The sequence below is a fragment of the Orcinus orca genome, chromosome 15 (assembly GCF_937001465.1).
Source record: "Orcinus orca chromosome 15, mOrcOrc1.1, whole genome shotgun sequence".
NCBI classification, from domain to species: domain Eukaryota; kingdom Metazoa; phylum Chordata; class Mammalia; order Artiodactyla; family Delphinidae; genus Orcinus; species Orcinus orca.
Window position 1 is genome coordinate 82958995 of NC_064573.1, and position 13106 is coordinate 82972100.

General features: G+C 40.0%; 1 protein-coding gene across 9 annotated transcripts in view; it reads right to left on the bottom strand.

Annotated features, from left to right (window-relative positions):
• Positions 1 to 7263, bottom strand: part of MPHOSPH9 (M-phase phosphoprotein 9) — a 54816-nt gene extending 47553 nt beyond the window's left edge. For 2 of the 9 annotated variants that reach the window (XM_033440790.2, XM_033440789.2), the window contains exons 1-3: positions 6224 to 6363; positions 4811 to 5074; positions 2697 to 2850 (exon numbers count right to left, since the gene is read on the bottom strand). In XM_033440790.2, coding sequence (XP_033296681.2) covers positions 2697 to 2850; positions 4811 to 4917 — 261 coding nt within the window. In that variant the 5' untranslated portion in view covers positions 4918 to 5074; positions 6224 to 6363. Of the gene's footprint in view, positions 1 to 2696; positions 2851 to 4810; positions 5075 to 6223; positions 6385 to 7154 lie in introns of those variants that run through there. The other 7 variants (XR_004486977.2, XM_012535535.3, XM_033440791.2 and 4 more) reach the window with 7 other exon arrangements.
• Positions 7264 to 13106: the final 5843 nt, after the last annotated feature.

The following is a 13106-nucleotide window of genomic DNA, read 5'->3' on the forward strand; positions in this document are numbered from 1 at the left end:
GGCCAGACTCCCACCTCTCCACCAACAACCTGGGTGGTCCTGAACAAGTAAATTTAACTTCTTTATGCCTCAGTTTCCTAATTTATAAAAGGGGAACAGCAACACCTCATAGGTGGCTGAGAGGACTAAATTTTAAATTTAAATGTGATGCACGTAAAGCAGTGATCTCAATGGGGGAAGTATATTTTGAAAATCTGTGAGGTCATGGTTGTCACAAGGATAGCGGGAGCACCACGAGCATTTAGTGGGCAGGATCCAGGGATACAAATCACAGGATAGTCCCTGACAATAAAGAACTGTCCCGTGTCCATTTTATATTATAAGAATGATACATATTTTGCATAGTTTTCAAATCACCAAATTGTCCAGGAATGCAACTACCAAGATGTTTCAGAACTTGCTCAGAAATGAGTCACCATTTCAAAAAATCATGTCACCAGTTGCAGTGCTGGATCATCAGTGCAAGGCAGATGTATCAGTCTGTGTTGATAGCTGCTGCGTTCAAGGTGAGTCTACATAGAAGTAAACACCAGACTGCTGCTACATTATGTTTTCTAATGTGGATATGTCTGAGTATTTATACATTTACATATTATCTTATTATAAGTAACTATTATTCCTCTTTTATAGCACAGGACATTACATTGATTTTTTTTTAAAAGCAGATACAGGCAGGTTATATTATCTGTGAATTTCATTTCAGGACAATATAAGTTGATGTTATTTTGAAAACTGTTATAAAAACAGGGCTTTGGGTCCAATAAGGTTGAGTGCCACTGACAGAAAGTATCTAGTATACTGCCCGGCAAATACTCAATAATTATCACATAACTATTACTATTATATACATAATCAGTAGTGCTAAATTGTTAAAATGCTAAAATAATTTAGTTAATGATGTGCTTTTAAATTTTTCTTACAATCATAGAAACATTAGCAAGTACTTAAGAACGTATTAAAGTATTTCTATGGAAATGCCTTAAAAGATTCTTTCCTGATCTAATAAAAATACATAACCTTCCCAAGTTTAAGCAGTGATAAACTTAAGAATCCCAGAAGATACGTTTTATAAAGGAATTCTAAAGAATCAGGTCATCCCCAGATCTCTTCCAGAGCTCTGTGGAGGTTTAGTTCTTTACTGTAATAATGTAGATTAGTTTCTTATAAGTGGTAGAAATCAGACAAATGTTACTATTCCAAAAGAAAGGTGTAAACATGAAATTCAGGGAAATAAGACTTGCGCAATCATTACCTTCCCATTCTTTCTAAATCATTACCCTAAAGCATCAGAGACTTTTATTTTCATAGGCTATGAAAACACACAAAACAAATTCAGGAAATTTTACTGAAATGGCCAAAAAAGTATTTCATATTCTGTCAAAGTAAGAAATAGCTTAAGAAGCTCTTCAGTGAATAATCAATTATATGCCTACATTATAAAAATTAAGCAGTCAACTAATACTCAACAGAATAAAAATAATCTGTTAGATCACAGGAGAACAAAGGGCAGAAAGAAAGAAACTGGTTCAAATGTTAAAAGGTGTAAGTACCTGGTTGGTATTCTGGCTTGTAATCATCTGTGTCTTAAATTCACAAATATATTCTGATTCTGATTTAAGATGTTGATTTCAAAGACTAAAAGTAACAATTTCTACTTAAAAATGAATTTGTCATAAGTCAAGGCACATTGAGGCAATGCCTCATTTTTTTTTTAAAGCATATCAATTCAGGTATTACAAGCTAATGAGTAAGTATACTAGGGGAAGCATTTCATAAAACATTCCATTATTATTTACATCATTTTACAATGGCATTTTATAGGTCGTTTGCACTAGCACATACTGGTTGTTATATGGGAAAAAAAAGGTATCAAAACTTAAAACTCAGTTTTCTTTTAAGTTTGCCATAATAGTCATTTTTATAACTCCAATGATTATGTATAATGAATATAAGTAATTACACTTAGGGGTGGCTGCTGCTGAATTCTTAAACCAGATAATCTTTCATTCCATTTATTCTACATAGTTTTAAAACTATGATTAACATTTACAACAAAATCTACTGCTCTCTAAAGAATTTAATAATAATGTTTTACACATTTCTACAAAGTGTTACCAATTCTAGCCTTGGAAAAGTCTATCTTGGGCATTATTCCATGAAACAAAACTTATTTATAAGTATTCTTTTAACTGTTAAATTTTTATGTCACAATTTAACCTATGGACAAAAGAAAGAACCACTTGACCTGAACAACCAATATAAGTCAATGTAGCACAGCTAAATGCGATAAGGTATTAAACAGAAGCCTTACTTTATAATTAGAAATATTTCAAAGTGGGTTTAGGCTTTACAAAATGATGACAATTCTGTATAAGTTACTTAAAAGATCAGAATTAGTAACAATATCAATAATTTTGGAATTCTCATTTTTATGAACAAACACAATATTTTAGTTCACATTTAAAGTATAAATTAGAATGTCTAATCACTAATATATTGTTAAAACATACCTCTGATCATTTTTCACATTTGTTCTATATTGTTCCCTAATTAATATCCTTGACCACTTTATTCTAGCAATAACTTAAGTATCATGCTCTTTAGGATATACATTTCTAATAATTTAGAGTTTAGTAGAGGCATATCTATAAATAGAATTATTTTGTTAATTCCAGAAATGAAACAAAACTAGATACCTCACAGTTTTTCCAAAGTTCCGAATCAGTCTTTCCACTGTTGTGTAGCTCTTGCATTAAAGAGGTTAGGACTTCAACTGTACCTTGAATTACAGATGGTCTGGTCTTCCCTGAGAAAGAGGATACCCCATTTGTACTAAGGTGGGGACTACTTCTGTTGAAACATAAATAATTCAAATGGTTTTCTTCATTCTACCAAAGTGTTGAATAATTCAGCAGCTCAAGATTTAGCAGAGCAGTACAAAACTACTGATATTTAATCCTTCTTAATGGCACCTCATTTGCTGAAAATCTCATCACAAGTTTGTCCACGAAGGGAAAACAGCAGTGAAAAGACAGGCAGCACTTAATTGTATTTTTAAGAACACAACAGAAAAACCTTCTTCAGAAGTGAGAGAACACTCCAGAGTACAGCAGAAAATAAAAGTTTCTGCTAAACAATAAGAAAAATTCTAAGCTACTCCGATCTAAATTATTCCAGAGGATTATTTCACCTCACTTTAAGAACAGACCTTTATTGTTATGGAGATTCTTTCTCCATTGCCCAGAATTACAGTCAAGTCTTGTTAACTGGATCCCCCTAATTTGGTGTGATAAGGTGATGCTTATCTTTGCACTGTCTTTGAATAAAAGTAGTGCCAACCAAATTAGCAGCAAATATTCAGGACTTATTTAGCCTATCCAGTGTGTAAAATAGCACTGATTCTTTCCAGGAGGACTGCTTTTCCGAATCTGAGATGAGTTTATTTCAGATTTGTTTTATAAACCCACAAGGCATAATTAGGGACATTAAAATTTATTTAAATTCTAACCGTTGAAAGGTCACTTTATTTATTGATACTCTGCTTTGTTTCACAAACCATTTGCTAAAAAGAGGACCTAATGAAAATAACAGTAAAATAATAAAGAGGATCAGAGAAAATACTAATAAAAAATTCAAGGGAAAGAACATAATATGTTGTCCATTAAGTGTTAGAGATACAATTATAGTTGTGTAATAATCAAGTTTAAATTTGGCCAATTTAACTGCCAGTCACAATGAAAAGGGAGATGCTTCAGTTACATAATTTTCATTAGAAAGGCACATTCAAGTTCCTCCAAGTAAATCAGACACTATGTTCTAAAACGGGTTTCTTCCAGAAGTGGGTTTCAAAGGGGCTGTCAAATGATACAGGAAACAAAAAGTGTGGCCAACATTCAGGAAGTGGGTATAGATTACGATGGCCAACATTTCTGGACCTTATCCCATGCTTTTTTTTTTCCCCTTTCCTCCCTATTTTAATTTATGCTTTCTCCTCTTCTTTTATGTATTCTTGTAAGCTGTCTTAAATTCATCCTGAGGCCAAAGAATGAACAAATTTTTTAAGGAATTAATTTATTTAAAATACACAATTTCTTCAAGACCTATTACTGTGTGTAAATTTGCTCCTTTACCAGTAGGCCCCAGACTGCTGTGCTTTTGTTTTATTGTACCTGCTTTTTATAGGTGATCTCCTCTCCAGTGGTCCCTGCCTCTTTGCTGTTTTTAACCTACTGTAATTTAGAAACCAAATAATCAACTTGCCAGACTATGTACAAAATGAGAGTAAACAGGCCCTGATTAAAAACAAACCAAACATGGGATAGTTTAAAAAGAAAATGCATAAAATGCATTGTTTGATAGCATCTAGTTTGTCAACTCAGAGCCTGCTTTTTTGCTTACTTCCTAGTATTCAACTTTAATTGCTACTTTCCAGACTGGTGAGGTATTTCTGCAATATGAAACATTATTTGTCCTCTTAACTTCAAAATGGAGAAACAATATTTAGACAACTAAATTTTAAAGATATACTTGTAATTTACCGAAAACAAAAAAAGTGTAAAGAAAACTCCAACTAGCAAAACAAATTCTTTTTCACAATGTTCCCCATGCAAAAATACATCTCTGGGAGAAATGAAAAACATGAAAGGATTGAAACTATTCTTAACCCAAACAACTGTCCTCGAACAGTTCCTGATCATAGTTTTGGGGTTTTTTAAATGCAAATCAGTAACTATGACACTATTTGGATAAACTGGCAAACTATGCCAGTTTATTTGTCATTACATTAAAAAAAAATCTATCCCATTCTTACCTATTAGTACTTAAGTTCAGTCCAAGAGAATGGGGAGAATTTTTTATATCAGATTCTACAGAAGATGAAGCTTTTTGTAAGGGTTTCCCCAAGTCAAAATCTTCCATAGCGTACAGAAATTGTTACACTCTCTCACTGGAAAATGTAGGCTCTTGCACTGTTTGAAGAAACTGAATCTGAGTCATCTTCAGATGCTTCATCGTCTAAAGGCATTTTCAGCTGCTGACATTCAGACTGTGAAATGTCTGAAGGTCCCAGGAGAGTCTGAAAATGAATGAAGAACAAAAACTATTATAAAAAGCCATTAAACCTAGCAACTGTCTTTTCAAGACTGTGGAAACCTTAATCCTTTTATACAAATCTACATTAAGGATAGCAACATTATTCATAATAAGCCAAAATTCAGAAACAACCCAAATGTCCATCAACTGATGAATGGATAAATAAATGTTGTGTATCTGTATAATGGAATATTTTTCAGTCATAGAAAAGAACAAAGCACTGATTTATGCTACAATGTGGATAAACATTTAAAACATTATGGCAAAGGGAATTCCCTGGCAGTCCAGTGGTTAGGTCAATAAAAAATCTACAAATCTTCTGATTTGCAGAAGTAGTAGTACCTTTTCAGGTAATATTTCACAATTTTATGTGCTTAATAATCAAGGTTCCAGACACAATTCTACTGTGTAACAACTGGAATACTTATTGATACGTGCCTTGTTCATTCCTTTAATAAATTCTACCAAGTATCCATGCTTGTTGATTTATACAGTGAATAGATGAATGGGAACTACTTGGTATCTATATTGAATCTGGTACTGAAAACAGCCAATTAAACTGTTAACAGTGGTTGTTTCCCCACTGGCTGCAAGGTGGGAGTGGAAGGAGTGCACTATATACTGTATACGTAGAGTACTTTTGTACTCTGTGCATATTATCACTTCTTAAAAAATAAACTATTTGCCAGGTCCACTAAAATTTAACTGAAGCTAGATGTACAGAGGTAAACTGGCTATAACAAGTCAAACAGCATGCCTGCTTCTTAAGGAATTCATGTCCTTAAAAAAAAGCCAGGAGTAAGTGGGTGGGGGAGGGGGAAGAATAGAGAAAACATATGCTGCTTACAAGATGGAAATTTCAGGGGGTGCAATAGAGGAAAATTACCTATTATTCTGGTTCCTCTAGGTTCCCACTTTCTAGGGCCTGGTTTTACAAAGCACAACCTTGAGAGCATCAGCTCACAAAGGAACCATTTCCTTCAGGGACAGGTGTGAAGGCCAAGGGTAACCGGACCTAGCTAAACGGATTTCTCCCCAGTGACTCAGCCCATCACCAACGATAAATGGGGTATTGAAAAAGTCAGGGGCTGCACCTTCCATCTGGCAACGAAAATACCTGGATTCAAATCACCTTGCTCTTCCAGCAGGAAAACACAAGCTCTCCAGGGACGCGGATCGGCCTGCAACCCCATCTATAATTTCCCCCGTTGAGTTAATCCGGATGCAGTAGATCCAGATGGATCTTGAAATGCGATGATGCTTTCCCAGCAGAGCGTGAGGGTGGGGAGGAATGGGTGGGAGAGTGGGGGATGAATTAAAATTTAAAAAAAAGATATACAATGCAAAATTTTAAGAACCTGATGGAGAATGCGTATAAGAACACAGACTTTTATATCTCCCATCAACAAAATATGACGCTTTTGATGGCCCCAGCTCCTAGCAGAAAAAGGGAGTTAGGGGGTAGAGGAACGACTGATGGGGGTCTGCTGAGAATATAAAAGTTAACCAGGCGTTTTGCTTTGGTGGGAGGCTGAGAGGGGGAAAGAAGGCATGATTTCAGGTTTTGAGGCCAGATCCTGACGTTCTCGCGCTCACAGCCAGACCGCAGCTGCTGGCGGCGGCTCTCGGGTTAAAGTATGAAGGCGAGGAGAACCCACGCAGTTGCCTAAATTGTAGGCAGCAGGGAAGCTGTAGTTAAAACCACCGGTCCAACAACTACAATCGTGATTCTCAAAGTTAAGCCCAGGAAGCTGGTCAAAAAAAAAATAGAGACAGAAATCCCTCAAGCCCCCCGCCCCTCGGGAAGAGGCGCTCAGCGATTGGGCCGCGCGGGCGTCACTCAAGGGCAGAGTCTAGAAAAGGTGCACTGCCGCGAGCAAAGCCCCCACACGGCCGCGCGCTCCGCTGAGGTTGCGTCGAGGGAGTGTTGTCTTTCCCCCGCCCTAACACATCAGCACGCTCAGGGGGCCGCTAACTTGGTGTCTTCGAGTCGCGTCCCCTGTTTCCCGCGACCGGCAGCTCCCCGCAGGCCGGCAGCTCCCCGCAGGCTGGCGGCCACTTACCTGGCCGCCGTTCACACTGCCGATGTCAGTGTCCGGCGAGCGCCTCTCGCGACCGTTAAACTCGAGGGAGCGTGCGCGCGCCCGGCGTCTTGGTTGCGATTGGATGATCGGAAGGGGGCAGAGACGGCCGAGCCGCGGTGCGCGCGTCCACTTCCCCCGTCCTGCCCCCAGCTCTCACCAAAGAGGGAGGTGCGACGCCCGCGGAAGCTGGGGGGAGGGGGGCGGGGCTGCAGTCAGTCCTCTCGTCTGATTGGCTCTTTGGGAACCCCCGGCAGCTACGCGGGAAAGAAGCCTCAGCTTCCCGCATGCGCAGTTAGTAAGACGGGGGGCTCGGGTTTGTGAGGGGGGGCTGCGGCAGGAGTACAGCGCGTGCGCAGGCGCGGGAGTGCGTTTGCGTTCCCCCTCCTGCGGCCATTCCGGTTCACCCAGAACGTTGGGGGCGGGAGCCCAGTCCTGAGGTCAGGTAAGTGTCTGCGGAGAAGCCCGACACCCACACGGTTGCCCACGATTGTTAGAGGCTCCGGAGAGAGGACTGGGAGCTGGGACCCGTGAATTTCCCCGTTTGCGACCCTGAGTCGCGCAGCCCATTGACCTGAGGCCCCGCTGGCGGTGAGGTGAAGCCGGCCCGGACACCCGAGCTAAGTTTACCCTGGAATGGGTTTACCCTAAGCTGGTGGGGGTCGGCACTGGGGCTCTTCAAGGACTTGGAGGGGCGGGCGAGGAGAACCCACCCTTGTGGAGAAAACAGTTCCACCGAGGCCCGAGGACAAATGGAACGATGCTCGTTGACTTGTTCGGCGGAGCCTTAGGGAGCTGTTAGCACGCAGCTGGGCCTGTTCTAGGCATCGTGGGTGTTTTCCTCTTGCCCAGCCTTTCGAAGGACCAGAGAAAAGCCTTTCCGTGGGCCCCCAGGCCATCTCACACGCACTGGTCAGTTCGCCTTTCTCAGAAGAAAGGTTCTTACCCTTTAAGGTACTTCGAGCTGTTAGATTTTCCTCCGAGTGTCCGGAGCCCACGATAAAGGGACTTCGCCAGCCTTGTCCTTAGGTGTGCCGGAGAAGCCAGGACGGAGCAGATGTTATTTGCCCTTGGAAAAACAAATCTGCCAAGAGGCATTCCATCTGATCTGAGCCTTCTAAGAATACCTGACAATTTTGTCTCAACACTAGAAATTCAGTCTCTCCAAAACCCCATCCGTCTATGGGAGAGTTCAAGCTTAAGTAAATCGAACCCTCCTCCCAATTGTGTTAATCCACCCATCAGTTTTGTGCTTGTGTTAAAACCCAACCAAAATCAAATCATTTTTAAGCACACGGCTCTGTTTTCAGCAACCATGTTTCTTTCAAGTCCACCCAAAAACAAAACAAAAAGCAGTTTTACCACTAATTTCAGTTGGTTGCAAAATCTGTTACTTGAGATCCTCACACTAGGATGGGAAAGTGGATTCCTGAGATGGCTCCAGGCAAAGGGAGGTGTGTTTCCTTGCAAGAAAAATGTTAACCCCAAAACCGAGAACTGGAGATTAGTTCCCAACCATGCAAGAGGCAGGAGATCATTGCTTTTTGCTACAAAATCTGATGGACTTTGTTTAGTTTGAGTGTTTTGTTTTTGGCAGTGTCATCTTTAGGTAACTTTCAAAAAAAAAATCTATTAATGTTTTAATAAGCCAACATGTTCAGAAGCTAGTATTCTAATTAACTGAGTTATCTTGTTAACCAACTGATACAAAATATTCTGGTAAGGTTATTCACACCTTCTTAATTTAGGTTAAGCTCTTTGGTAGCGTCTTAATTTTTACAAATTCAGAATGGAAACTGCTTCTGACTAACTGGTCTAGAGAGAAGCTTTATAAAAACAGAGGAGGTTTTTAAAGTCCATAGAAATTATTTCTGAATATAGAAAACAGAAGTAGAAGGTGTCAGAAATTCAAGTATATATTAAGTGTAGGAACTATTCATCTTAATTTAACCCCCCCCCTCATACTGGAGATTTTGCATTACTTGTATACAAGCTAACACCACTATTTTATGCCCTTATAAGGGTGCACAGCAAAGGAAACCATAAATAAGACAAAAAGACAACCCTCAGAATGGGAGAAAATATTTGCAAATGAAACAACAGACAAAGGATTAATCTCCAAAATATACAAACAGCTCATGGAGCTCGGTATCAAAAAAAACTGTATGATTTTATTATAACATCTTTGTATTGCTCAAGTATTCCTCTTTTGCCACAATGAGCTTTTGAGTGGAGATCTTTCATTCTGATTGGGATAAGATTAGGCTATTCAGTAGTAGTGACCGCTAATGGCTTGAGGCATTTAATGTTTGTTAACCAGGGTGTTACTCTGTGTCATTTATTTTTATATACAAAACAGCTTGTCATTGGCGGGGGTTGGAGGAGGGACGTCCTCCACAGCAAAAATGAGGAACTCTAAAACTTTATAGTTTAACCATTGAAGATGAAAAGGAATAATCAGGTGTACATTTAAACGTGACTTTTTTCATCTTTTCTGTCCTTCATGATTTTTTTTTACTATATCAGATAATTACTAAAGATCTCTATGTTTAAACCAGGACTTGCTGTGATGAAGGTAGTTTTTACCTTTCAATTTGAACCTTCTGGGAAGTCACACTATATTCTTGGCATCATAATTCTCTCTTTGGCACCTGATTTCATAGACCACAATTATGACCTCACCAAACAGCATATCTTCGGTAATTTCATGGTTTCCAAGTATTTCTTAAATTGGACCATGCCAAGTAAAATTGTCTGCAGGTCATTTTCTAGATACCTTTTCACTGAGCTTCAAAAACAAAAGTCCATGAAATAATCCGTTTGCAGAGTGGGCTTGTGGAGTGTTAGCCAGAGGTTCCTGAGCTTTGTGATGTAGGGATCCTAAGCACCTTACGTTTGTGGTGACGTGTACGATTTTTCTCTCTCCCTCGGTGGTATTACCTCTGTTTTACAGATGTGGAAACGTGGCCAGAGTTGCACAGTGAGTAAATCGCGGAGGCAAGGCATTGACGCAGGTCACTCTGACTACAAAGCAGTATGGCCTTTCAGGGACAAAAAAGTGAGAGGGGGAGTCAAGAAGAGACCGCTGAGGAAAATGAGCTAACGCTTTCTAAGGAGCTGGGGGAAGAACAAATCTGGAGATGGTATGAAAGGTAAAGAAACAAGCAGCAGGAAGGACAAATTTAGTTTAAAAAAATGGACTACCTAATGTTCTTCCAAAATAAGTCTTCCTGAAATATTCCACATAGTATACATCCCTTCTTTTCTTTATTTGTATGAAATATTCACTATGATAACGTATCTGAACGTGCTTTGAAAACCTAAGTCCTAAACAAATACAAAGCATCATTAATGGTAACAGGGTCTTTGAGACTTTTAGAGGAAAATGTGGAGTGTAGTTATTGCTGCTAGTTATCGCTGCTTTTTTAATGTGTTTGTCCTATTTTAATAGTGTAGTTGATAAATTACGAAGTTCCTGTTAGGTGCCATAAATAGAAGAAGATGACAGTGGTGCACCCAAATAGGACAGGTGTAATTGTGCATTTGAAGTTTTCTGTGAAAAAAAAAAAACTGAACGGGATGTTGGTATTGTATGAATTGAAAGCTTTTCTTTTTATCTACTTCTTTAGTGTCTCTTGAGCTGTGCAGCAGTAAGCCTATTAAATTTGGACCAAACTCAGAGTAGTTTCCTTTTCCTCTTGTCCTCCCAAATCAAGGATAGCAGCTCTGTTGTCCTTTCCTGCTCAGTCCATTGTGATTTTCTTATTTGGGAAATAATTCTCTGGAAACACTTACTGTGGCTGAAAGGTGCTCTATCTTGAGTATAGAGCCCCCAGCCTAGGAAATGACAGGGTCTATTTCAAGCCTGAGCCAAAGTTCCCAGGGGTTCTGTTTGGGGAGGTGTTCAGCCCTCATAAGGATTTCAGGCAACTAGAACAGGAGGATGAGCTAGATGAGAAAAGGAGAGAAAGGCTGCTTTATCTTTACTCCCATTCGGCAGGGAGCACCAAAACACACTTCTGAAACATAGATTATCATTAAGCATTTCACAGAAAACCATCCTCTCACTTAGCTTCTGGAGCCATCAGCTGGCCATTTTGTCTTTTTAAAGCTCACTGTGTTTGTCCTTCACCGTTGATTAGGTCATTGTTTTTGAGACCTATTTTATCTCCTTATTCGGGAGGGGGAAGCAAGACCATGACTAAGCAGGTAATCAGCACTCCTGAATTCTGGTCTCAACTTTTTAAACATTATAAACATAAGAAACAATAGCTCTTAAAAGTGTCTGTCCTAGCAGTTGGAAGAACTTACTAATTCCTGTGTCCTTTGCTTCTCAAACTTCAGTGTGCCTGGGAATCACTTGAGGATCTTATTAAAACACAGGTTCTCTGGGACTTCCCTGGCAGTCCAGTGGTTAGGCCTCTGTGCTTTCACTGCTGTGGGCCCGGGTTCGATCCCTTGTTGGGGAACTGAGATCCAGCAAGCTGTGTGGCACAGCCAAAAAAAAAAGAAAAAAAACACACAGGTTCTCATTTAGAAGGTCCTGAGATTCTTCATTCCTAACAAGCTCCCAGGGGGTGCTGTGGCTGCTGCTCTGTGGACCACACTCTGATAGCAAGATTCTAGAGCTACCTTATCCACTACAGTAGCCGCGAGCACATGTGGCTAGTCCAGACTGACATGTGCTGTAAGCGTGGCCACACTTCAGATTTTGCAGACCTCATATAAAAAAATCTAAATAATTTTTTATATTGATTATATGTTGAAGTAATAATATTTGGGATATATTGGATTAAATAAAGTATATTGAAATTCATCAGTTGCTTTTTACTATTTTTAATGTGACTATAAGAAAATTTAGAATTTCACATGTGGCTAGCACTATATTTCTGTTGGACAGTGCTGTTCTAGAACATTAATGCAGGGGACTTCCCTAGCGGTCCAGTGATTGAGACTTCACCTTCCAATGCAGGGGATGCGGGTTCAATCCCAGGTCAGGGAGCTAAGATCCCACATGCCTCCTGCTAAAAAAATAAAACATAAAACAAGCAGTATTGTAACAAATTCAATAAAGACTTAGAAAAAGGCAGCTTTAAAAAAAATAATAATGCAATAGAAGCAACGTTTTTGATGTTCTTTTTTCAGATGACCCAGCTTCTCAATCCCCTTGTGACCATTTCACCTGTTCTTTTCGCTCAATTCGATATTCATTTGTCTTCTCTTCCTCTCCCGCCTGTTCTCTCCTTTACACCTTCTCCATCTCCAGCGTTGCCATCATGATCGTGGGGCCTTCATCCAGCAGTCAGACGATCTTAAGGGCCAGGACTGCAGGCAGCAACCACCTCACCTGGGGGCTGGTTAGAAATGTGGAGTCTCAGGCCCCACCCCAGCCCTGATGAGCCGTAGCCTGTTTAACAGGATCCCTAGGGAAATGGTGCATCAAGGTTGGAGCCGCAAGAGCTTTAACAGTCTTTTCTCCTAAAGCACTCCATTTCAGCGCATCGCCACATCTGTTCTTTCGGTTAGTTTAGATGACATTTCTGCAAGGTTGGTACACCATGAAAGTTGTGGCTAAGAGACACTAGTACTCTGCCTTTCTAAAAAATACTTAAACAGTGAATTTTAGGCAAATGGTATCCAGAGGTGGGTCCAGAGTTGAAATCCTATGTCTTCCAGATTCAGATATCCTCTCTCTGTCTCAGAGACACAAAGGCAGTAGCATCCCCTTACCGCTCTCCAGAGCATTTCAGCTGTTGGTGAAACAAGCCTCAGCTCACTGCATCTTGTTTAAATATGTGATTGTTTGCTCTGGTCACTGGCCACAATGCAGAGCTGAGCATGCCACCCATGAGCTAGGTGTCAGTCTTGGTTTAGGCTGACTGTGGAAGCCAGAGGAGGAACTGTGTACCAGCTGGATCCAGTCAGGAAGAAAGG